This window comes from Bos taurus, chromosome 11 (assembly GCF_002263795.3).
Source record: "Bos taurus isolate L1 Dominette 01449 registration number 42190680 breed Hereford chromosome 11, ARS-UCD2.0, whole genome shotgun sequence".
Classification (NCBI taxonomy): domain Eukaryota; kingdom Metazoa; phylum Chordata; class Mammalia; order Artiodactyla; family Bovidae; genus Bos; species Bos taurus.
The window spans coordinates 14,348,022-14,374,676 of NC_037338.1; the positions used below are offsets into that span (position 1 = coordinate 14,348,022).

General features: G+C 40.7%; 1 protein-coding gene across 4 annotated transcripts in view; it reads right to left on the reverse strand.

The window, feature by feature from the left end:
• The window catches only part of SRD5A2 (steroid 5 alpha-reductase 2), a 48,403-nt gene extending 25,568 nt beyond the window's left edge, over positions 1-22,835 (reverse strand). For 3 of the 4 annotated variants that reach the window (XM_059891302.1, XM_024998787.2, XM_059891301.1), the window contains exon 1: positions 22,152-22,835. In XM_059891302.1, coding sequence (XP_059747285.1) covers positions 22,152-22,432 — 281 coding nt within the window. In that variant the 5' untranslated portion in view covers positions 22,433-22,835. The remainder of the gene's footprint in view (positions 1-22,151) is intronic. The other variant, NM_001205937.1, reaches the window with a different exon arrangement.
• Positions 22,836-26,655: the final 3,820 nt, after the last annotated feature.

Sequence of the window (26,655 nt, forward strand, 5' to 3'; positions counted from 1 at the left end):
CATGGAGGACTGCCTATGAGTTATGCATGGATTTTCAATTGCTTGGAGGATCAGTGCCCCTAACAGCCACACTGTTCAAGAGCTCTGGGTACCAACCAAGGCTTGCAGCAACACAGGGAGCATTTGAGTAAGAAAAAGATTGAATCTCAGGAAGGATAACAAGCTTTGTGGTATTTTTAACTGACCTTAATCCCATCTTCCCCTTTCCAGCTCTGCACAGCCTTGAAAAGTAACAGCATCCATTCCTGGGTTTGGAGGCAGCAAAACAGGGCTTGAGGTCTTTCAGAGCCTCACTTCCAAAGAGAAGTCATTATCTTACTTGTTTGGTGGTTCCCTTGTGATGATTCCACTCAAGAGACTTATTTTTAGTCCCCCTCACTCAGACTTACCCAGTGCTAAAAGTTTCTGGGTTTGGGGAGTGTTTTTTAAAATATTTTAGCACCACAGTGGCCTGCAGCAGTGGATAACAGATGGGACAATATTAGACTAATCAAAAAGCGTAAAAAGAAAGACTGAGAAATGAGATGCCCATAGGAGCTTTCATAATATCATACATTATCATGCATATGCTTAAAAGAAGACTTGGGGTTTCCCTGATGGTTCAGTGGTTGAGAATCCAACTGCCAATGCAGAGGAAACTGGTTCGATCCCTGATTAGGGAAGATTCTACATGCCACGTGGCAATGAAGCCTACAACTACTGAGCCCATGCTCTGCAACAAGAGAAGCCACTGCAAGTAACCCTTGCTCCCTGCAACTCGAGAGGGCCCACGTGCAGCAGTGAAGACCCCGCATAGCCGTGGATAAATAAATAAATATTTTTTAAAAGACCTGAAAATTTCCTAAGCTCTCACTTCTGATTGACTTTGAGGCCTCAGCAAGTAGTAAGTGAAGCCAAAGCAGAATTGTAAACTACATGGGTGGTTGTTAAAGGACTTCTCTAAGATGCACACAGAGGATCTTGGCAAAGACTGGGAGACTTTGGTTTCAGGTATTTTAGAAAATCATTAACTAGTCACTGATCATTAACTAGTCACTAAGAAAACCAAGTAGTGACTTCAGCCACATCAAGGAGGACAAAGGCTTCAAAGAATAAGTTCAGAAAAGCTACTAGGCAAACAGTAACAACAAAAAACCTTAGGAGGCAGAGAGAATTTGATTACCAGAGTAGTTACATAGTATTATAGTTTTCAACAATAAACTACAGAACATTCAAAGAAACAAGAAACTATGAGCCATTCATTGGGGAAAATGCAACCAACTAACATTGTCTCTGAGAAGACCAGACACTGGATTTACTAGGCAAAATTTTTAAATTAATTATTTTAAATATGTTCAAAGAGCTAAAAGAAACCATGTCTAAAGACTTAAATGAATTTATAAGAATGAGAGACTATTAAATAGAGAATACCAATAGAGTTAGAAATTATAAAATGGAACCAAATAAAAATCTGAAGTTGAAAAGTATAACAACGGAAATGAAAAATTCACTAGAGGGACTTAGCAGTAGACTTGAGCAGGCAGAAGAAAGAATCAATGAAGTTGAAGACAGTTTAATTGAATTATTCCAGTTTGAGGAATAGAGAAAAATAAACAAAGGTTCAGAAATCTGTAGGACACAGAGAGAACAATGACAAAGGGGCAGAAAGAATATTTGAAGAAGTAATGTCCAAAAACTTTTAAATTTGATGACAAACACTAATCAACACATCCAAGTTCAGTGAATGCCACATGGATAGACTTACAGATACCAAAGTTTATGTATATCATGGTTAAACTGATGAAAGCCAAAGAGAGAATCTTGAAAACAGCAATAGAGAAGAAACTCATCGCGTTCAATAGGATAATCATGAAGGCAAGCAGGCAATGGAAAGAAATATTCAGTAGTCTGACAAAAAAAAACAACTGTCAAACAATTTTTTACCAGGGAAAATGATCCTTCAAAAGCCAAGAAGGAAAAAAATAGATGTATTGGACTTCATCAAAACTATAATGATACATGTGTATGTATAGTGGTTCTAAAGGCTATTAAAAGAAAAAGTTGTTGGCCTCCCAATGTGGCACTGTAAGTGCCATCAATACCCCCAAAACAGGCCCAAAGGCAAAGTCCTTGCCTTTTGAAAACCCAGGACATAGTGCACACAGCCATTTTCCAAGTTAAACCATGCATCCACTCTTTAAACCACGTATGACCCCGTCTGAACTTTCTAAGAATCTAAACAAAAAGTCAATACTCAATCACATTTCATCCAAAGGAGCACATATTACTCAGGACAGGCTCACTACTATAAGAAACAACTCCCAAGAGGTTCCACATATTAAAAGCTCATTCCTTGCTTGTGTCATAGCACAGTGCTCTTCACAATACTCTGCTCCATAATCATTGAGGACCCAGGCTCTTTCAAGGCATCTTCTTCCTCTGGCCAGCAGACAGAAACAGCATGGAGAATTGTGTAAAGGTTTTCTTAAGGGCCAGGCTGCAGACTAGAAGTAGCATATATTAATCCCACTTTCATTCCTTTGGCACCACCCAACTGCAACAGTGACTGGTAAATGCAGCCTAGCCGCACGGGCAAAAAGCTCTGGAAAGCCAGGAGTCCTGGAGAACAAATCAAATCATTCTGATTGGAAAAACTTTGCTCTTGGAAAGCTGGGAGCAGTCTAAAATGAGAGTTTCAGTGCAGAATGTGCTAAGAACAACGAAGAGAGGAGGAGAGAACACCCAGGAGGCTGAGCATTAGTGCTGTGGAGGTTTGCAGGGGAGTTTTACCTTCAGATCCTGGCATGACCTGAGACTCAGTTTCCCTGGGGTTTGGAACCTCTTCACTTTAATTCCCTCCTACACTTTTTATTGTAAATGTTCATTCCTCTGTGTTTGTTCTGAATCAAAGTCTGATAAGCACTATGTAAATATAAAGTTTTCTATCACTGCTAAGCAAATATTCATTTGGGGGGATGCTTATTGGAAAGGGTTAACTGCAACTGCACATTCAAATTAAACTAAAGAAAAAACTTTAAAATTATACATCTTGCATAGACCATCTCATATTTAACTAAGTCTTCTTCAAACATAAGTGCTATTGCTGAGATTATCAAGCCTATTGAAGACTTTTCACTTATGAAATTTTAGATTTCATTGTCAATCAAAATGAATTCAAATTCTATATATAAAATACAAGGCTTCCATGTATATATGTACTGTTATGTACAGCAATAACTCCATCCTCAACTCCATCTCCCCCTTTATCCACTACCCCATTTTCCTGCTTTCTTTTACAGCAAAACTCCTCAAAAGAGTTGTCTATACTTGCCATCTCTATGTCTGTTCCTCCTTTTGTCCTTCCTCTCCCCAACAGAAACTGATCTTGGTGAGACCTCCAGAGACCTCCATATTTTCAGTTCCAAGAGCCAATTTTCAGCTGTCTTATTTGACAAGTTGATCACTCCATCCTTCTGGAAACACTGTCTTCATTCAGCTTCCAGCACACCACTTTCTCTTGATTCTTCTCCTATCTCACTGACTTCTCTTCATTTTCTTTTGCTGGTTTCTCTTCAGTCCCTTGTCTTTTAATTAGTGGAGTGGCCCAGGGCTAAAGACTCTTTCTGTCTTTATTTATAGCCCTGTAGATATGATCACCGGAGAAGGCAATCGCACCCCACTCCAGTACTCTTGCCTGGAAAATCCCATGGATGGAGGAGCCTGGAAGGCTGCAGTCCATGGAGTCGCTGAGGGTCGTACACAACTGAGCAACTTCACTTTCACTTTTCACTTTCATGCATTGGAGAAGGAAATGGCAACCCACTCCAGTGTTCTTGCCTGGAGAATCCCAGGGACGAGGGAGCCTGGTGGGCTGCTGTCTATGGGGTCACACAGAGTCGGACACGACTGAAGTGACTTAGCAGTAGCAGTAGCAGTAGTAGCAGATATGATCACATCTAGACTCATACCTTTGATTAATATTATCATCTATAACATGACAATTCCCAAATGTATGCCTCCAGGCTGGATGTCTGCAGTCCTTAAACTCAGATTCATATAGCCAACTCCCTATTAGACATTTAGTTGAAAAGATTTCATAAATTTAATACACCCAAACCCCTGATTCCCCACTCATCCCAAAACCTGCACACCCCTGAACCTGCCCCATCTCAGTTCATTCTTCCACTTGCTTGGACTGAAGACACTGAATCATCATTGACTTCTTCCCCTTCTCTCTCTCTTTTTCTCTCTCATAATCTACATAGAATCTTTTAGCAAATCCTATTAACTCTACCTCAAAATATTTCCAGAATCTGGCCACATCTCACCAGTGCTCACAGAAAATTTTGTAGTACTAAATACATACAATGGAAAATAGGAAAGGTCTCAAAACCCCTACTTTAAAATCCTAGAAAAAAAGAGCATGATAAATCCCAAGGAAGGTAATAATAAAGATAAGAGCAAAAAATCAATAAAATTCAAAATATTAAAATAGCAATAAAATGAATTCTTTGAAAATATGAATAAAATTTACCTTTAATGAGACTAATAAAGAGAAAAGAAACATAATCAGGAAAGAAACAGAACCTGCAAACATTAAAAGGATATTAATGAAATACTATGAATAACTATGTGAAAGTGAAAGCTCCTCAGTCTTGTCTGACTCTTTGCAACCCCATAGACTATTCAGTCCATGCAATTCTCCAGGCCAGAATACTGGAGCAGGCAGCCTTTCCCTTCTCCAGGGGATCTTCCCAACCCAGGGATTGAAGCCAGGTCTTCCACATTACAGGCTGATTCTTCACCAGCTGAGCACAGGGGAAGCCCAAGAATACTGGAGTGGGTAGCCTATTCCTTCTCCAGCGGATCTTCCTGATCCAGGAATCAAACCAAGGTCTCCTGCATTGCAGGCAGATTATTTACCAACTGAGCTATCAGGAAAGCCATGATACATGCATAAATTCGACAGTTTAGATGAAATGGATTAAATCCTTGACAGACACAAGCTATCATAACTTGCCCTAATGAAATAGACCATTTGACTAGCCTTATAGCTATTAAGGAAATTTAATTCATAACTTTAAAACTCCTCAAAAAAAAAAAAAAATCCAGGTCCAGATGGTTTCACTAGAGAATTCTACCAAACATTTAAAAATAATTTAATGCTAATTCTGCTCAATCTTCTCACTTTATAAGGCTAATGTTACTCTAACACAAAAACCAGACAAACACAGTACAAAGAAAAAAGTATTACAAGCTACTAAAACCCATGATTACAGACACGAAAATTTTTAACAAACTATTAAGAAATAGAATTCAACAATATATAAAAATAATTATACAACATGATCAAGCAAGTAAGATTTATTCCAGGGATGCAAGACTGGTTCAATATTCAAAATCAATCAATGCAATTCAACTTTTTAACAGAAAAATAAAAGGAATATTATGATCATATCAATCATTGTAAAAAAAAGTTGATGAAATTCAACCCTTATTAATGATAAAAACACTGAGAAATAGGAATAAAGGGAAACTTTCTGAACTTGATAAAGTTCATCTACAGCTAACATTATACTTAATGATCAATGACTAAATGTTTTCCCTCTGCGATCATAAAGAAGACAGGATGTCTTATCTCTCTACTCCCATTTAACAAAGCGCTGGAAATTCTAATCAGAGCAATAAGGCAAGAAAAAAAAAAAACATACAGATCAGAAGGGAAGAAATAAAATTGTTCTTGTTTGAAAATGACATGATTGTCTCTATCAGTTCAGTTCAGTTCAGTTGCTCATTTGTGTCTGACTCTTTGCAGGCCCATGAATCGCAGCACGCCAGGCCTCCCTGTCCATCACCAACTCCCAGAGTTCACTCAAACTCATGTCCATCGATTGTCTCTATAGAACATCCCAAAGAATTATCCATAAAAGTAAAAATTCATAAACTGGACTGCACCAAAAAGTTTTGAAGTTTTGGTTTTCATAAGACCCTGTTAAGAGAATGAAAAGACAAATTACACAACTGGGGGAAATATCTGCAAACCACATATCCTACAAAGAACTAGAATTTAGAATACATAAAGAACTCTTGCATAACCATCTCTTTGGTACCAACTGTTCAAGGAAGTCACATCAAAAAAATTTAGAGATATATTTTTTTAACTACCACAATGATCTTGGCAACTTAACTCCTCTGAACCTCAGTTTCCCATTTATAAAAGGAGGCTAATAACAACCAGCCTCAGAAGGTTGTTGAAAGAAACAGTACGATTAATGTAACTGGCACATATTAGAACTTAATGGCTAAGTGTTTCTTTCCAAACCAAGGAAATATATCATTAGAGTGTCTCTGTATAAAGCCAAGGGCCAGCCTAAGACCAATGTAAAAATGATCTTTGAGCCCTAGTCTTTGTCTGCTCATAGCATATCCCCTGTGGGTCCCTCTCCTGCTGCTTCCCCTTTTCTCCTCCATTCTCAGGATTCCAGACACGCATGACACAGACATACATGGCCATATCCCAAAAGATTTATTTTTCCTGCAAATTCCCCAGTCTCAAATCTTTTCTTTCCAGTTCTTTTCTTGACACCTCCCATTCTTTTGTCCCACTCTCTCAGGGTGCTCTACTTCCTATTTTCTTCTAAATGACACCTAAAACCTATGGGCAATAATCTCTCAGAAGTGGGAGTTAGCACCTGTTATGAGTACATTTGGAGAAGGCAATGGCACCCCACTCCAGTACTCTTGCCTGGAAAATCCCATGGATGGAGGAGCCTGGTAGGCTGTAGTCCATGGGGTCGCTAAGAGTCGGACACGACTGAGCGACTTCCTTTTCACTTTTCACTTTCATGCATTGGAGAAGGAAATGGCAACCCACTCCAGTGTTCTTGCCTGGAGAATCCCAGGGGCGGGGCGCCTGGTGGGCTTCCGTCTATGGGTCGCACAGAGTCAGACATGACTGAAGCGACTTAGCAGGATGAGTACATTTGCAACTGATTCTAGGTGACTAGGAAAAAGACCCAAGTATCCTTCTCAAAAACTCTTATACCAAAATAGAAGATGAAATATCAATATTATCCCCGAAAGAAAGTTGAGCCTGTCCCTCATTCATGCTTTGCATAAACACTTTAACAAACAGTAATCAGATGCCACTCACCCTACCTCACATCAGCTCCAGTGTGAAAATGAGAATTGTAATTATGGAGAAGAGAGGTCATTTCACAACCTGAGACACTTGGGGGAAGGAGAATTCTAGATAGAGCTTTTCAATGTGGAGGCTCCCTATGGCATTGGGTATCCCTAGAGAACATGAAGGCCCTGCCTGAGTGAAAGGAGAAACAGTGAGACAAGAATCCTAAAATAGATGTGGAAGGACAGAGAAAGCATATTTCTCAAGGTCTTAATGATTGCCTTGCAAGTGGTAACAAAAATCATCTCACAGGTGGCTTTCTCTGGCTCATCTGCTCTAATATGGCAGATAAAGAGCAGTCAGTGACACAAGATTTCCTGTTACCTTTCCTTGGAACTTTTCAAAATTGCTTGGAATTCTTTACCTAGCTCTCTGGAGATACGCTGCTTTAAACCAAAGAAAATACTTGAATGGTAGGATTTCAGACATATTTCAAGGCCACAGAAAGAATTACTGGGGCAGATGTTTTTTTGATACTAATCAGATTGTGTTCAGGTAGGCTTATTCTGTTAATGCACCCTGATGTCCTGAGAAGAAGGCATTTATTCTGAGTGTGCATGTGTGTGTGTGTGTGTGTGTGTGTTACTACTGCTAGGCCAGTGAAGAATACGAAGTTCACAGAGGTGTGGTAGTTTCCCTAAGGCCACACAGTTACAAAGGAACAGCAGAGATGAGATTTAAAAGAGGGTCTTCTGCTTCAAAACAACTCACTCATTTCTAACTGGAAAGGAAAATTAAGATCAAAATATCCAATTGGAAAAAAATTCCACATGCCCTTCAAAAGAATCCTTGTTTGGTTTTTCAGTCATTTTAGTCCAAGGATCTTGTTGCATCTCTGGTAGTCATTTGTTGCATCTGCCACCCAACATTCATTCTTCCTCCTTAGGTAACTACCCTGGTTCTCCACCAGGGACCCACTTCCTTCCCATCTTACTCTGTGAAAAGGTCCATTCTCAGCCAATCAGAACAAGGATAACCCTATTACACTGGCTATTTCAGAGATGGGCATATAAACTCCAAAAAGGTTTTGCTTATGATTTTTCTAAAACTCTTCTTTTCCATATGCCCTGGATCCGAGTTGCTCAGTCATGGCCAACTCTTTGCGACCCCATGGAGGATATACACTCTTAGGTGCTACAGTTGTCTTGCTACCACCAAATGACAGCCTTTCTGAAAACAGAGCCAGTAAAAGAAGTAGAGCCAACAGCTACAGAGAGAAACCAGATCTTGATGGTATCTTTGGAACCACTAAATCAATCTGGACCTGAAGTTAGAATTTTCCAGTCATGAAAGGTAACTAATTCAGATTTTACTTAAACCTACTTGAATTTCCTGTCACTTGAAACTGAAGGAGCCTGATTAATGCAACACCACACTGTTCTCTTGTAAAACGAGCATCAAACTTTTCCAGATTTAAAACCAGAATTGGTGAAGGTTTTGAGTTGCATTTGATCATAAAACAGAGTTTCCCCAAAATTATTTTCTTGGAGCAGAACTCACCAAGAGGCCTTTCCTTGTAGGAGCCTTTCTGAATGCCAAAGAGCATAGGCCAACCAGTCCTCTGAGCCCTTGGCCTACTTCCCCAAGTGCTTCCCAAGAAATGATGAACAGTCACTTGTCTATAGACTCAGATGACACCTGTCAATGTGAGTAATGGTTTTGGACATCTTAGAGAGTGGGAAGTACAGGTCAAGTGCAAAAGTGACTAAATACAGAATGAGCCCATGGTGCATTCCATCCAAGCTTATGTTTAATTATGGACCTTGTGCTGTGGTTTGAAGGCTGGCCCCCAAAATATGTTTATGCCCTAATCCCCAGAACTTGTGACTATTACTTCATTATAGCAAAAGAGTGAATAATCTTATATGGCAAACGATGAGATTAAATTAAGGATCTTGAGAAGATGAAGCTATCCTGGATAATCTGAATAGATGCTAAATGCCATCATACATATCCTTACACAAGGAGCAGAAAAAGAGAAGAAAGATACCCAGAGAAAAAGGCACTGTGAAGACAGAACATAGATAACTCAAGAAATGTAGGCAGCTGCTGAAGCTGAACAAGGCAAGGAAGGATGTCCCTTTAGAGATTCCACAGGGAACCCAGCTGATGCCTTCTGGCCTCCAAAAGGACAGGAGAAAAAAATTTCAGACTTCTGGCCTCCAGAGTGATGACAGAAAAAATTTCTGTTGTTTTAAGGCAGCCAGTTTGTGGTAATTTATTATAGCAACTACAGGGAACTAGTGACCTTGTTAGAGTAATATTAGGTCACTGAAGTTAATTTCAGTTCAGACTTCCTGTAAGGGAACTGCCAGCAAAGAACCACATACAACTAATATTTATACAGTGCTTACTATGCTCCAGGTACTGTTCTAAGTACTTTGCACATATTAACTCATTTAATCTTTACAGCAACCCTAGGAGATAGGTAGTGTTGTAATTATCCTCATTGTGCAGATGAGGAAACTAAGGCACGGTGAGATTAAACTAGCCCCAGTTGGTACAGCTATGATATATCACAGTTGAGATCCAAGTCCAGATGGAACTATTTCCAGAGTTTATGTTCTCGAGCACTTTGCTCTATTGCATTCACTGTATGAAAAAAAATGCCAGTTTCACGGGAATTTGTCTACATTGGAGGCTGTCACCTCTGGTTGCATATTCAAATCACCCAATGCTAAAGGTAAAGAGGCACACTGAAGATAAATAACAGAATCAAGGGCATAGGATTGGGAGCCTTGGCAGCACTTAAGAGTCGCCCCCAGATGACTCCAATGTGTAGCCAGGGTTAAAAACCACTGACTTCATAACCTCCAATAGCAAATTTAACAAACTTTTCAAATTGGCAGTGACCAGATGTTTTGGTTTCTCCAAATGTACACACAGAGAAATTAGACTGCAAAATCTAGTATTTTTTAAGGGGCTCAATTCAATAAAACTACTTTTTTCCCCCTGCGGTAGAATGGTTGATCATTTTTCATAAGGGTTGTACCATGGGAAAAATTCCAGAACAGATAGGCCCCATTGTCAACCCCTTGCAAATGTCATCTGGTGTGAATTATCTGATGGTCATGATCCAATAGATATATTAAAATTATGAAAAATGTTGAGATGACCAGCTCATGAAGAAACAGTATACCATTTTTAAGTTTCCTGTTTATATTGTCTCTTAATATTTTTGTCCTGGTAGTATTGAGAGAACTTGGAATTGCTCATTCATTCAATTTTCCTCTTTCTTTCTGCCTCTACATCAAAATAGAAGTTCAGTCTGAATAGCCAATTAATTACCAAAGTTTTAAGAAACTGAGGGTTCTTCTGAGTGATAGAAAGAGTAATCATCATTGAGGTTCAACCTCCTAAAAGACACAGGCTACAGACCACTGACCCTATTCATTTATATGTTTGTTTGTTCCTAAGATCAAGATTTTAGTATACTAATAGACGCAAATGGATCTCTTGACCTGCTAATCAGTTAATTTGAATAACTAGTTTATCTCTTCTTTTTAAGTTGACAGGTTTGGTGTGTGTTTTGGCATTGTGTAAACACACCTGCTCAGCCACTCATGATAAATGAACATGACCAAAATAACAAATTGTAAATTGTGACATTGGGTGGTTTTCATCTCGAAGTACAAAGTTGAGCAAGCTTACTAAGTTAAGCTAAGGACAAGACATGTTCACTGTTGGACACAAATACATCATTTCTCTACGCTACAATTTTGTATCCTTTATTTCTCATTGTTTGCAAAAACAAAACTGTGGTTTTCTAATTCTAGCTGTTTGACTTTATACCGTAGCCCAGGTTTATAGGGATTCTGATGTCATTCACAATGGTCCAGGAATAGAGCCCATTACCACCAGCCAGAATGAAAAACTTGTAATACATGGGACTCTGGGTAGAGTACTCAAAAAGGCCTTGGATCAGAGGAGAGAATTAATTAGCCCTTGCACTAGCACTCTTCTAGAAGTACCTAGAAAATCAGATCAAGATCTGAAAGGGCCAAATTACTTCCAAGTAACTTAACTGCAACCCAGAACCAAGCTCAAGAATATTTATAGGAATACAAAAATATGCAATAGCCAGCAAGTTCCAATGTGCCGAGCTTACTTAGTTGCTCAGTCATGTTTGGATCTTTCTGACCCCAGGCACCAAGTTCCTCTGTCCAGATTACCAGAAATGCAAAGAAGCAGGAAAACACAGATGTTAGAATTACCCGACAATAACATTAAAGCAGCTATTATAATTGTATTTCATATGTATGTAAAATTAAGTAGAGACATAGAAAATAGCAAAAAGGGCCAAAATCGAATTTCTAGACATGGAAACTGTAATGTCTGAGATTGGAAACAGGATTAATAATACATAAGATATCACAGAATAAAAGACTGTAAACTTGAAGACACAGCAACAGAAACTATCCAAAAGAAACACACTGAAAAAAAATCTTAAAAAATGATAAAAGCATCAGTGATTTGTAAGACAGTTTCATAAAAGAGGAAAAAGATATGGAAAAAGACAGGTTTCTTTTTGGAAATGATGTAAGCAAGATAACAGTGGAGCGACATATTTAAAGTACTGAAAGTAAATAGCTGCAATCTAAAATGTTATATCTAGAATTACATACCTTCAGAAACAAAGGAGATATAAAGACATTTTCAGATATTCAAAATATGAAAAAAACTGTCCTAAAAAATTAAATTCTTCAGGCAAAATAAAAAATAAGATAGAAATATAGATCAACGTTCAAAAGTAAAGAACATCAGAAATGGCAAATACATGATTTTATCATTTAAATCCCTTTAAAAGATAATTGACTGTTTAAACAAAAATAACAGCAATATGTTGAAGCTTCTTATGGCATGTATAGGAGTAAAACAAACACAATAGCATAAAGGTCAACAGGGGAGAAATGGAAGTATATTATTTCATATTCCTATACATGAAGTGGTATAATATCACTTGAAAGTAAATGGTGATATAAAATGGAATAAAATAACACTCATTTCAAAAGACGGAAGATAGAGGGAAAATATGAACAAATAACAGCGAGACAAATAGCAATATGATAGATTTCAACCAAATGTCAAAAATCTCTGCTTTTAATTGGAAGGACTGATGCTGAAGTTGAAGCTTCAATACTTTGGCCACCTGATGTGAAGAGCTGACTCATTAGAAAAGACCTGATGCTGGGAAAGACTGAAGGCAGGAGGAGAAGGGGACAACAGAGGATGAGATGGTTGGATGGCATCACCAACTCATTGGATATAAGTTTCAGCAAGCTCCAGGAGATGGTAAAGGACAGGGAAGCCTGGTGTGCTGCGGTCCATGGGGTCACAAAGAGTCAGACACAATTGAGCGACTGAGCAATAGAACAACAACTTTAAACACAACTGCATTTTAAGGAATCTTCAATACCCTAACTCAAAGGGTCAAAATGAAAGATGACAATTTCAGAAGTTAGTGATGTCCTAGTGGCTTAGTGGGGGAGATCATGTAGTGGTGACCTTCCCCTCAAAGCAATGCTTATTTGTAGAAAGAGCTTTCCTTTTAATTTATCATTTTATTGAAGTATAGTTGATTTATAGTGTTGTGTTAATTTCTGCTGTACCACAAAGTGACTCAGTTATACACATATATATTCTTTTTTATATTTTTTCCATTATGGTTTATCACACCATATTGCTTATATCAATAGTTCCTTGTGCTATACAGTAGGACCTTGTGTTTATCCATTCTTGTAGAAATGTCTTGATCTCCACTGGCATTTAATTATATAGCTAGCAAGGTAACTTAAAATCTCATAATGTCAGTATTATTCCTTCTATTAGGTATAGTGAGAGTTATACAATTAAACACTTTGAAAATATTACATGCAAATCTATAAACCAAAATTATCAGCTATTCACATCACTTTAATTAATATATTAATTCATAAGTGTTGACAGGTATTTCTCAGAGCATATTCATTTTGCGCTATTTCTTCACTAAATGATCTTATACATTATACTTATTTTCATCACAGACACAGATCCAAGAAGCTAATATTTTTGAAGTATACATAATATTCAATCATATTAGTTACAATCAGCCCTTGATAGTAGAGAATTTAAGTAACTTTCAGTATTCTACAGCTGTGAACCATAACACCATAATTTTATGTAAATTGTTTCTTTCTTTTGGACTATTTCCCTTGAGTATCCTCCCCAAGTGAAATTCCTGGGGGAAGAAAGTGAACAGCTATTCAGCTACTGTTAAACATCGCCTCACAGAAAGTCTAAACAATTGTCAGTGACACAAGGCCACACATACACACAGTTTTTCCTTAGGTCTACCTATAGGTTTTTTAATCTTCATTGAAATATAATTAACAATCAACTGCACATATTTAAAGCATGCAGTTTGATAAATTTTAAAACTGTCATGACATCAAAACAATGAACATATCCATCTCCACCAAAATTTTGTTCATACTCCTCATAATCTCATCCTTCTGTCTCTCCCTTTGTCCCCAGGAAATCACTGATGTACTTCATGTTCCATAGATGAGTTTGGATTTCACAGAGTTGTATACTAATGGAGTCATAAAGCATGCACTCTTCTTTTTGCTTGGCTTCTTTACCCAGAACAATTATTCTGAGCTTCATCCTTGTAGCTCACATCAATAGTTCATTCATTTTTATGGTGGAGTAGTATTAGATTATTTGGCTATACCAGTTTATTTACTCATTTACTTTTTGATGGACATTTGGGTGGTTTCCAGTTTTGGGCTACTACAAATAAAGCTGCTAGAAACATGTGTATACAAGTCTTTGTGTCAACATATGCTTTTATGTTGCTTGGAAAAAGAGCTAGCAATGGAATGGGCAGGTCACATGGTATGTTTATGTTTAACTGTTTAAGAGACTTCAAAATGTTTTCCAAAGAGACTGCCATTTTACATTCCTATCAACAATGTATAAGTGTTCTAGTCTTCTGCATTCCTCAGTAGCACTTGGTACATTCAGTCTTTTTAATGTAGCCATTCTAATGGAAACATACTGGTATCCCATTGTAGTTTGATTCGCATTTCCCTAATGACTAATGACTCATTGGAAAAGACTGACGCTGGGAGGGATAGGGGGCAGGAGGAAAAGGGGACAACAGAGGATGAGATGGCTGGATGGCATCACCAACTCGATGGACGTGAGTGTGAGTGAACTCCAGGAGATGGTGATGGACAGGGAGGCCTGGCGTGCTACGATTCATGGGGTTGCAAAGAGTCAGACACGACTGAGCGACTGAACTGAACTGAACTGAATGACTAATGTGATATGAGATCACATTACGTGATGTGAGATGTGAGATTGTATGTGTATGTATGTGTGTATGGATGTGAGAGTTGGACTATAAAGAAAGCTGAGCACTGAAGAATTGATGCTTTTGAACTGTGGTGTCAGAGAAGACTCTGGAGAGTCCCTTGGACTGCAAGGAGATCCAACCAGTCCATCCTAAAGGAAATCAGTCCTGAACATTCATTGGAAGGACTGATGCTAGAGCTGAAACTCCAATATTTTGGCCACCTGATGCAAAGAACTGAATCACTGGAAAAGACTCTGATGCTGGGAAAAATTGAAGGCAGGAGGAAAAGGGGACCACAGAGGACAAGATGGGTGGATGGCATTACCAACTCAAAGGACATGAGTTTGAGTAAACTCCGGGAGCTAGCAATGGACAGGGAGGCCTGGTGTGCCGCAGTCCATGGGGTTGCAAACAATCGGACACGACTAAGTGACTGAACTGAACTGAACTGAATGACTAATGATGTTGAGCATCTTTCCCTGTTTTTATTTGCCATTCATATGTTTTCTTTAGTAAAGTATCTGTTCATATTATGAGGTGCAGGAGCAATTTCATTAGAGAAAGAAAAGTATTTTTAACAACTGGTACTGGAACAATGGGCTATCCATATGTAAAAGAAAGAATTTTGATCCATATTTCTAACCCTATCTAAAAATTAACTCAAAATAGGTCATAGACAAAAATGTAGAACCTGAAGCAATAAATATTTTATAAGAAAATAAGAGAAAATCTATGTGACCTTAGACTAGATAAAGGTTTCTTAGATCTAATTGCATGAAAAGAAATAGAAAAACTGGACTTCATCAAAATTAAAAACCTCTGTTTTTCAAAAGATACAGTTAAGAGAATGAAAAAAGATAACTCATGCAGACCAGGAGAAACTAATTGCAAAGCACATATTTGGTAAAGAACTTGTATCTAGGATATATAAGAATTTTCAAAATTCAATAACAAGAAAACAAAGGACCTAACACACTAGTATTTAGATTTGTTTATCAGATAGGGAACTTTTAGTAAGTAAAGAACACTCACTGGGAGACTGAAGTGAGACCAGCGCTGCTGTTGAAAGAGGACAGATAGAGGCAGCAGCGAGAAACAAAGAATGCACGCAGAAAAGGATTTGGGATTTTTCATTGTCAAATAGGAAAACTGTCAAAAGCAAATGGCCTTACTTTCTTCACAGTAACTTTTAGGATCAGCCTTGACAACATGAAGTAAGTATAACGGGAGAATCTTGAAAATGGTCAAGAACTGATTTAAGGCTTGGATAGTAGGATCAGATATTATGGCATGATAAAAGAGAGATTTGATATTAAAAAGAGGAGAAGTATTCTAAGATGGAGCACACATGGCGCATAGGGCAATTTTAAGTCCTAGGCTACCAAACAGCCCCCTTTCCCTGACTGAACACCTCATTCCCACTCACAAAGCTGGGAATAGACCATCATTTGAGGACCAGCTAAGTGCTTGCTCATCACTCCCCTTCACTCCCACCAATCACCACAATCAGGCAGAGCGCAGTTATTTGTGAAACCACATTAATAACAGCAATTGTTTCAAGGACAAAATGAGATAACTGATATAAAACACACAACATAATTCCAGGAACACCCGGAGCTCAATAAATGTTGGTTTCTCCCTCCTTTATCCCCCTTCCATAACCAAAGGGAAGGCAAATTGCACTGCTGGCCCCAGTTCAGAGGGTTTTAAACTTTAGAGCTCCTATGCTAAGTTGAGTCTCCTCAAAGGCTGTTGGGTTGAGTGCAGCAACTTTTTCAACATCTTGAATCCAGCCTTTGATATCCCCATTGCCATATGTGGCAAGGAGTCAAAAAGCAAAATGGGAAGTGCTCCAGATTCCAGGACCAAGTTGCCAGGCTCTGGCAAAAATCAATAGGTAGACAATTTTCATGGTCTATCTGGTAACAGAAAACATTCTTGTTCCCCTCGTGCTTACTGAGAGCCCTTCAGTTGAGTATCCCTCCTGGCCTTTCCACTCCCCCTCACGTATTTCCCCTCAGGAAAGGAGGAATAAATGATAAATTTGAAAGCAGGACCTCTCAAGGAATGTTTGCAGCTCAGGCCTTCTCTCAATCTGCTGTCTTTCCAGAACAGGCAGTACTGCGTAAGGCCTGTGGTATTCAGCCATCGTTGTTGCTGAGTGTTTCTGAGGGGCAGTGTTAGGATCCAAAATGAAAACTATGTTGCCCCAAACCAGCTTTACCACTAATAAGGGTGGTAATTTGTCTCTAGTTGCCTCATTCCTGGGTCTCTTAGTTGATTATGAACTTGGGTGGGGAAGAGGGGTGTCATTATTTATTGGGCTTCCTCAAAACCCACTCACCCATCTGCACACTCAGACAGGCACCAGAGACCTCAGCACATTCAGTAGCGTGACCATGGTCCACATGTCGCTTAATTTGCGTTTTCCCACCTGTCCTGGACCTCTCACACTGACATTGCTACCACCAAGCTTTCACACCAGATGGAGCGTCAGACACACCATGATGCGTTTTCCGGCCTTCCTCCTGGAGGGCAAGGACCAGCTATTGTACTTCTTTTGTGTGTTCTCCCTAGGGCCTAGCACAGTTCTGAGCACGTGGAACTCTGATAAAGAATTGGGAGACCCAAGTTCAAGCCCCACTCTGCCCCTTCCTCACCATGTAACTTCATACACATCACTTCACCAACAGGGATCACCATTTCCTTATCATGATTGTTCTTTTTAAGTGACATTAAGTTAGACTTTAAATGAGTAAGGAGTTGGTCCCTTCTTCAATATGGTAAAAGTGGTCAAGATCTCTAAAACTTGTTTACATCTCTGGCAAACATAGCTGTGTATGTTTCAGATGTGCTTATGAGGTCATCCCATTTAGAATGTAAACTCCAAGACTCTTACTATTTCCCACAAAGGTTCAAATAAAGGACTCAGAACCCAGGAATCCTCAGAAAATGAGATTTACTACCAAATTCCTATTAAAAGGTAGCAGAATTTTCCTAGACCATGTCCACTGCTTTTATACAGGATTTAACACAATTTTATGATAGAATTTAACAGAGAACTAAATGTAAAGCTATGCTACTCATGGTTTTCTTAAGGAAGGACTGGCAAAATATGACCCACAGCCCAAATACAGCCCACTACCTGTTTTTGTAAATAAAGTTTTACTAGAACATTACCACACTCACTTCTCTACATACTGTCTGTGTTTTCATGCTACAATCGCAGAGTTGAGTACCTACTGTAGCAGAGATTGTATGACTGCAAAGCCTAAAATAGCTACTATCTAGCTTTTATACAGAAAAAGCTTGCTTTTAAAGATCCCCCATTTTAAAGAATCTCTCAGTTAATCTTAATTGATCCAAATTATGCCTCATGAATGTCCTTAACACATGATTAAGTGACCACAAGAATTCAGTTTATTCCACGCGGGCCTTTCTGCTCAGTGTGTAAGAGGAGAGATTTGTTAAGATGATTTCCAATGTCCACATTAATCATTGTTCTGATTTCAGCCAATAACTAATTTCCTTCACAAGGTTTGATTACTTCTGAATATTTGAGACCTGTGCAGGTCATGAGATTGGAGAAGCACTGACAGGGCACAGGAGACTCAAGTTCCAGTCCCTTCTTTGCCCCTAATTGACTAAACTCTGTGGTGGTCTGCTTCTATAAAATGAGGAGCCTGGACAGATGTGACATTTCTTTAAAACAGAGAATTATGATCAAGTGTGTGAAGTGCCTCATGGAAGGCCACCCTGGCTGCTATGAAAGCCCAAGGAATGGTACCACATCTTGATTTACAAAAGGAGAAAGGACTCAGAGAAGGCTTCTTGGAGGAACTGATGATCTGAGTCTTGAAGGATGGAGGATTCATGCTCTGGAGGATGAACTGAGCAATCAAGCAAAAAGACCTCTTACTGAAGCCATCGTTGTACTTGGCTGAATAGAAAACATCATTAGTTTCAGCATCTAAACTACAGAAAAGTTCTCTCCAAATTCAAATAGATTCTAATGTGTGCATTACCCTCTGCTTCTGGATGTGCCTCATGGAAGGTCAAACTGCCATCAGCTTTTTACAAAATGGTCACCTTCTTTTGAAAAGAGATTTTTCTTTTTCGTCTAAGCACCAAGGTCACACCCAAGTCTTGAAAAAACTTCAGCTTCCCCCAGGCTTAGGTGGTGTGATGACTATTGCCTGAAACACCATGGCAAGTTGACAAAATGATCAATCAGGGAGTAGGGGTAAAGTATCGTTCCAGGCTATAATCAAGGTCAACAAGAGGTGAGAAAATTCTGACTTTAAACAACTTTAGACGTGGGATTAGGCAACATGCTTACACAGCAGTCATTTCCACGTAGCTAAACCATCCAAATATCTACAACAATAGATTGTGAAGGGAAGAGAATGATCTGAGTTGACCTAGCCATGCAATCTCAGCAATGATTCCTAAGTAATTGCTTGCTCTCCCACATTTCTGACTGCCTTTACTGATGTCAGAAGAAGAGTTCATTCACACATTCAACAAATTTTAGTGAGTACCAGCTATGTACTGGCACTTTCTACACCAAGACACAACCTAAACAAATGAGACAAACACCTATGCCCTTGTGAAATTCACATTCTAGTATGTCATCCTTGTATGGAGAAATGTACAAAGAGTTTCACCTTCTATCCTATGGGACATATTTGCTTTCTGAATAGTCCCCAAAGGACATTTTGCAGAAGAGTCTAAGCCACAGATAAACCAGCCTTCTTGTGAACACTTCTCCCTCCATCATATTCTCTGTGTCATAGCTATGTACAGGACAGGATAAAACCAAGGCAGTCTGGAGCTTTTTTTTTTTAATGTGCCCTCACTATCAACCCAAATGACTTCTAAAACTTAAAGCCAAAATGCTCGTATCTTTGAACCACTTCTGGGAATCCTGACTAAGAGAATGGTCCTGACTTCTGAAAAAATATTAGATGCAAAAATGTACATCATAGCCTTATTTAGCCTAGGCTAGGCAAAAAGACAAATTGTCCCATTTAATAAAAAAATTATTTAAATTATTTCAAAAACTATAAATTAATGGATAGGTAAATTATTGTTTTTAGGATAAGTGAAATAACAAGCAACCACTAAGATGATATTTACAAAGATTCTATGATAATGTGGGAAATTTTTATTATGAACAGTACTCAGGTAGAACTAAAATCTATATATATTCCATATAGCAAGCATGTGTAAAAATCTACCAATAAAAATTAAAGCCTTGATGGAAATGTCCCAAAACATTAACAATTAATGTACTCAGGTGCTGAAATTATCGCAATTTTTCTACTTTTGTACTTTCCATAATTTCTATAGTAAACATTCATTATTTTTATAACTTAAAAAATAACTTTAAACCTAAACATAGTTTTTTAAAGGGCAAGAACAAGACAGCAAGAACAAATGTAAAACAGTTTATCGTGGTAGCTAAGAGCCTGAGATCTGGATTCAAACTCCATGGATCTAAATCCTAGGTCCCTGGTTACTGTGTGACCTTGGGCAAGTTATTTAATCATTTTTTTGGCCCCAGTTTCCCACCTGGAAAATGGAGGTGATAATAGAACTTCCTTAATGGGCTGGTATGAGGATTATAGATAACTCAAATAGTGTTTGGAGTAACCCCTTGTAAGCACTCAAAATGATAACAGATTCAACAGTCCAGCAGACTCAAACAAAGAGTTCACACAAGGGGAATGATGTACAAAACAGCACATCTTCATTCCTTAGGGACAACTCATTCACCCAAAGTTGTGTTTTCAGTGGGAATTTTCCTGCAGGCAGACTTAGTCCCCAGATCCTTTACTTACATTTTAAATTTCCCCTGAATAAGATGAACAGTATGTCGATATTCATTTTATGTGTAATTACTTCCTTGGTTCTTTTAATGTACTTGTCATAATTTATTAAGGAAAAGTACTTTTTGGCTTTAAAAACAAGTCTAAAATTCTTTGTTAAAAGGATTGTCAGAAAACACTAATCTTTACTGCAAGATGAAATGAACTCATAAAAATATTGTTTATGGTGCTAAAAGTAACTTTCTGATAAAAATCACATTTTTTCTGTTAAATATGCTTTCAGAAAACAAGCGAAATCAAAAGCTGGTCTCTAGCCTTCTGCATCTAATGTCTTTCTTTCTGTGTAAATTAAACAACTCAAATCTGGGTAAAATAAAATCCAGAAAGGACAACCATTTATAAAATGGTTGCTTGGCAATAATTATTAGAAGAGTGAGAATTCAGTTAAAATTGCATAAATATCAAATCTTAACCAATAAAAAAGATCCAGAGGATAAGAAGAGGTTATAAGAAAAGACAGTTTAAAACTTGTTATTCGACACTTCCTTTTCCCAAAATGAGGCATCACTTTCCCCTCATGATACATTATGAGAGAGGATGATGCCTTTCAGCTTTGAGACAAATTGTTTACCCTAATGCCTAGATTTCCTTGATTTCCTTGATTTTTTGATCCCATAAATTCTCTATTCAAAAAAGGCTGTGCTTCTGTTCCAGTGCTTGGTTTGGTTTGGCAACTTTTCTCTGTCTATGAATTCTGTTTTCTCCTTGCAGAGTATCTACCCGTTTAACATGGTGGGAAGGTCTTGAGCCACGGAGTTTCGCAGGCTTAGATTTTAATTTGGCTGGGCACTAGCTGTATCATCTTCATTCAGCCACTTAACCTTAAACAGCCTCAGTTCCTTTGTCTATAAAATGGGCACAGTAAATGCATATCTCACAAGGTTACGACTGGGCTAAATGGGACTGCAGGTGGCAAATGACTAGGCATGGTGGGCAACTGAATCAAGCGCTTGTTCCTTCCCCTATGAGTCTCTTTTGAGCAGTCTTTCTCCAAATTCTGAAATCCCTCGGTTTCTTTACTTCTTTCCGTCTCAGACCAGAAGGCAAATTTCTCCTGAACTTGGGATTTTTTTCATTCAGAAGAGCATTTGGGCTCTAAGTTAACTTCAATTCATTAACACTTATGTACCAGGGGAACATGAAACGAGTTGGTGGTGAGCGCGGTCCCTTTTCCGTGGGCCAGGAGAAGTGGGACTCTTCCTCAGGCCCGGGGGTTCCCATTGCATTCTCTTTCCCATCATTTAAGTTTGGCTCTGCCCATCTCCCTGCCGAGATAAGTTGATCCAGAGCCTCTGAGCTACATGCCAATACTTGGGCTCCCTCAAGACCTCAAAACCAGCCGCCCCGCACCCTGTAAAGAAAAGGTGAAGAAGGAATGAGAAGGGGAGATGGGCAAGACGCCACAGGTGACACGGGATCGCGCGGAATCGGAGAGGTTACCGCTGGGCCAACAGCTTTCCAGTCGCCTCCCGCCCCGCTCTTCCCCCAGCGAAGTCAAAGGATTCGAAGCAGACCTGAGAAGCGCTCGGAGCCGTGGAGAGCGCAGGCGGCGTCTGCCCGCGATCGCTTCTCCACTAGTCTGCGTCCCGCCCGCAGCCCCGGCGCTGTCAGATGCTCCCCTGGCCCCGCACTCCACGCTCCTTACAGCCGCCCGCACCTCCCCTCTGCGATCCTCCAGGCGCCCCGCGCGCTGCGCTCCTGGACGCCGGGAGCCTGGAGGTGCGCTCCACTCCGCGCCCTCAAAGGAAAACGCTACCTGTGAAAGTAATGTGCGCAGAAGAGGCCCAGAAGCACAGTCGCAGGCGGACCCAGGAGAGAGCTGGGCTGCCCGGCGAGTATCCCCGCGGGCACCGCGAAGGAGGGCAGTTCCTGCAGGAACCAGGCGGCGCGGGCGGGCAGACGGATAGCCACCGGCATCAAGTTCTCCGAGTACTTCCCGTAGCCGGAGGGCTCCGCGAGGTACAGGACCAGTGCCCCCAGGGCGGCCAAAGTGGCACTGCCTGCAAGCACCGGACTCTGCTGGCAGCGAACAGACATTGCGCCGTGTTCCCTGCCAGTGGCCGCTAGCAGCGCAGAAGAGAGCGAGGCCCCCACGGTCCCTTTATGGAGAGCTAGACGCCACCCCGCGTCCGCCCCTTCGGGCTTGACTCCCGCCCCTGCATCCTACCTCCCATCCCGGTGCGGTCAGCCCTGGCTAGGCTTGCAGCGATGCCCCTTTCGCAAGGCTGGCACTTTGGAAGCAGCCAGACGGAGAATGGACGAAGGCTTTCGTGGAGCCAACGTCGTGTCCCGGGCCCTTCCATTAGCCCATATTAGCGCCTTCGCCCGCGCGCGCTCCCTCTCCATCGCCTGCCACCCTTCTCAGCGCCCTTCGAAGATTTGTTCTTCACCCATCGACCTCTGAAGTTGCAACTTCTGAGACTAGGAAATAAGAGAAAAGCACAGGTACGATTTAGCCAGGGTGATTCTGCGGCCGAAACACACTGTGTGGTCGCCACGCAACCCCCACCCACTGACCATCAGCACCAGGGTCTCCCCAGCCCGTCCTGTTCCGTGTGCTCCTTCGCTCTTCTCCTGCTTCCACTCAGCCCTGCATCCTTCCTTCGACTCTGGGCCCAGCATCCGGGCACTTCCTGCATCCCCCAGGCTTTCTGAATCCCGGAGCCGCGTTCCTTGGTTAGTGACCCTTCCGCACCGTGTTGCCCCCAGCGAGTTACCAGCCTCTCCCCATCCCTACTGCCTCCGCGGTCTTTCTGCATGAAAGAGGCTAGTCTCTCATCTAACATGGATGAATCGAGTTCCACATAATGTTCCCATTCGAAGGGCAACTGCGCTCTGAACTCCTAAGACGCATTTCTTTCCCTATCTCCCTTCTGTTTGCCGCGCTTCTCTCATCCTTCACCCTTTCCTTCATTATCTGTTTCTTCTTCCCTTCTCTGAGAATTTCCTGGTGGTCCAGTGGTTAGGACTGTGCAGTTGCATTGCAGGGGGCAAGACTTTGATCCCTGGTTGGGAAACTAAATCCAGCATGCCACTGGGCATGGTCAAAAAATAAAAATATATCTTTTTCCCATCTCTGATTCCATACCCAGGCTTCCTTGACTGTATTCTTCATCTGCTTTGTGCCCCTTTTTTCCTCTTCTTTCTTTAACCCAGTTTCCTCCACCCAGGGTGGCCTCCTCTTCCCACCTACTGTTTATCTTCTTGTCTTCTTGTCCCACCTGCCTTGATTGCTTCATCCCTATTAATTTTCTCCTCTTGTCCCTACTTCAGGCTCCACCCCAATCTTTCCTTTTCCCTCTATCCACTTTCTTGGGTGCTTTCTTAATCCTTCTCCCTTTGCGCCCACTAACTGCCTTTCAGGAGCCCCATTCATATTTCTCCATCCACTCCTGCCATTTCCTACCAGGTATTCCAGTGAAAGGTACACAGTGTTTCAACTGCTCAGTTTGAGGCTGTTTCCTGATTCCTGGTGTATGGTAATGCTTTAATGTGACAAGGAGCCCTCTACTTGCTGAAGAGGTGTTTATCACTTTCCTGTTAGGTTAAAAATTAAATTGTAAATATGCTGCAGTTTCAGTTGATCACCATGTAGGACCCACCCATTATACCTGAAGCACTCTCCATGGAGTGACCAGACGTCAGCTCTCACAGCTACCTAGAGTTGTGTCTGCATTGGCTTTCCAGATCCAGTTCCAGATTCCTCATTTACTACCTTCTAGTTTAGAAGACTCAAACCTAGATCTCCAGCAAAGACTGGAGCTTCTCATCTGCATTTCCTCCTTGCTGGACAACTCCATTTGGACTTCCTTCAGAGACCTCAAATTCCACCCTACCCGAAAATAAACTCATTTATCTTCCCCTCCACTCTCCTCCATCCACACCCAGATCCTCCCTGTGTGTTCTCAGTTTCCTCTTGTCTGTTCAGTATAGCCGGAGCCTCCCTGGAGGCTGGCTTGCAGACTGGGAAACTAGATTTCTTGGTACCATACCATATCAGGATAATAGGTAATGTGACATTTCAAACCCAGTTGGATGGAATACTTTTTTTTTTAATGAAATTTCTCCTGTCTCAATTCTCCCTCTTACAGCTTTGCCCAATTTTGGTCCTCATCATCTTTTTCCACTACTGTATCAGTCAGCTTCTGCTGCATAACAAACTGTTGTAAGAAGTCAATTATCTTCAGATCATGCATGTGGGAGTCCGATGGAGGTCAGGTGTTCTAGGCTAAGCTAGGCTGATCTTAACTATGCTCACTCATTCATCTGTGTTGCAACTGAGAGAGGCCTGCTCCAGGCTGGGTTTGGATGGAGAACCTTAGCTGAGACAGCTCTGTTCCACATGGCTCTCGTCCTAGCATGAGTGAGCTAGCCCCATCACATCTATACAATCTCAATAACAGAAACATAAAACGACAAGAAACACACAAGACCTCTTGAGGCTCAGGCCAAAAGCTAGTACACTCTTACTTTCTACTTGTTCTATTGTCCAGATCAAGTCACATGATGGATTCCAAGGTCAGAGCAGGAGAGTATTGCAGTTACACTGCAAAGGACAGGGATATGGGGAGAGGCAGAGTGGAACCAATGATGTAACTGCTCCATATTACATGCATAAAGTGCCCAAATTAGAAATAGACAACTTGATTGATTTGCACAACCTGAATACATTCTTGCAACCAGCACCTAAATCAGGAAATTGATTACTAGCATAGCAGAAGCTCCCCTCAGGCCTCCTCACGTCCCCCCTCAGAATAACCACCACCCTGACTTGTAACACCATAATTATTTATGCCAGCTTTTGAAACTTACATAGTCATACAGCATTTACTTTTTGTGTGTTTTAGTGGTACTGAAGATTTCTTTTAACCCAGCAGACACGGAAATGACCATCATGAAGGAAGTTTATACTCACAGATCCCTAGAATTGGGAGACACAGCAAGCCACACAACACCACACAGGGGAGAATCAGGATCAGTCAGGAGGCAGAGGGAGTGAGAGGAAAATGTGGACAAGATCTTTTATTGTGGTTTCTGCAGGAAGGAAAGGACAGGGTTAGGTAAGCAGGTTTAGGATTGGCTAGTTTGAATATTTTCCATTTGCTCTTGATTGGAGGGGCTAATTCTAGTTGTCTGGTACCTGGCACTGGGGTGATTAGGACAGGGGAATAATGGTCCAGAGTATGAGAGCTTGGTGTAAGAGGCAATTGGGGTATGGCTGGTGTGTGTGTCAGAGAAAGAAAGAGAAATCACCTGGAAAATTCAGCAGTGATCCCAGAAGGTCATGCTTTAGTGATAGAATTAATTTATTTTTAAAGTGAAGACCACATTCCTAACAAAATGTTAAATCACTTCCCCAAAAAGATCAAGATGAGTCACAAGTAATTTAACAAGGTCCAACAGACGCTTACTCCTTGGAAGAAAAGTTATGACCAACCTAGATAGCATATTGAAAAGCAGAGACATTACTTTGCCAACAAAGGTCCATCTAGTCAAGGCTATGGTTTTTCCAGTGGTCATGTATGGATGAGAGAGTTGGACTGTGAAGAAAGCTGAGTGTCGAAGAATTGATGCTTTTGACCTGTGGTGTTGGAGAAGACTCTTGAGAGTCCCTTGGACTGCAAGGAGATCCAGCCAGTCCATTCTGAAGGAGATCAGCCCTGGGTGTTCTTTGGAAGGAATGATGCTAAAGCTGAAACTCCAGTACTTTGTCCACCTCATGTGAACAGTTGACTCATTGGAAAAGACTCTGATGCTGGGAGGGATTGGGGGCAGGAGGAAAAGGGGACGACAGAGGATGAGATGGCTGGATGGCATCACCGACTCAATGGACATGAGTTTGAGTGAACTCCAGGAGATGGTGATGGACAGGGAGGCCTGGCATGCAGCAATTCATGGGGTCGCAAAGAGTCGGACACGACTGAGCAACTGAACTGAACTGAACCCTCTTTAAAGGAAGATAGTTAAAACAGACAGGTAACAGTGTAGACTTCACAATGTTCAGCATCCCCCAAGTTGCTAGACATGTTGTGTTGACTTCCAACTCCAGCTACTCAAGTTGAGCCAAACTTCATAGGTTTAGGACACAGTCCTCCACAAGACTGCCCTCACTTCAGACACAAGTAAGTTCAGGGGTCTTCAGACCACAATACTTCTGAACAACTCACCACAAATATGAGGGTTCCCACTAATCCTTCAGGTTTAATAATTCACTAGAGCAACTCACAGAACTCAGGAAAGCACTATATTGATGATTACAG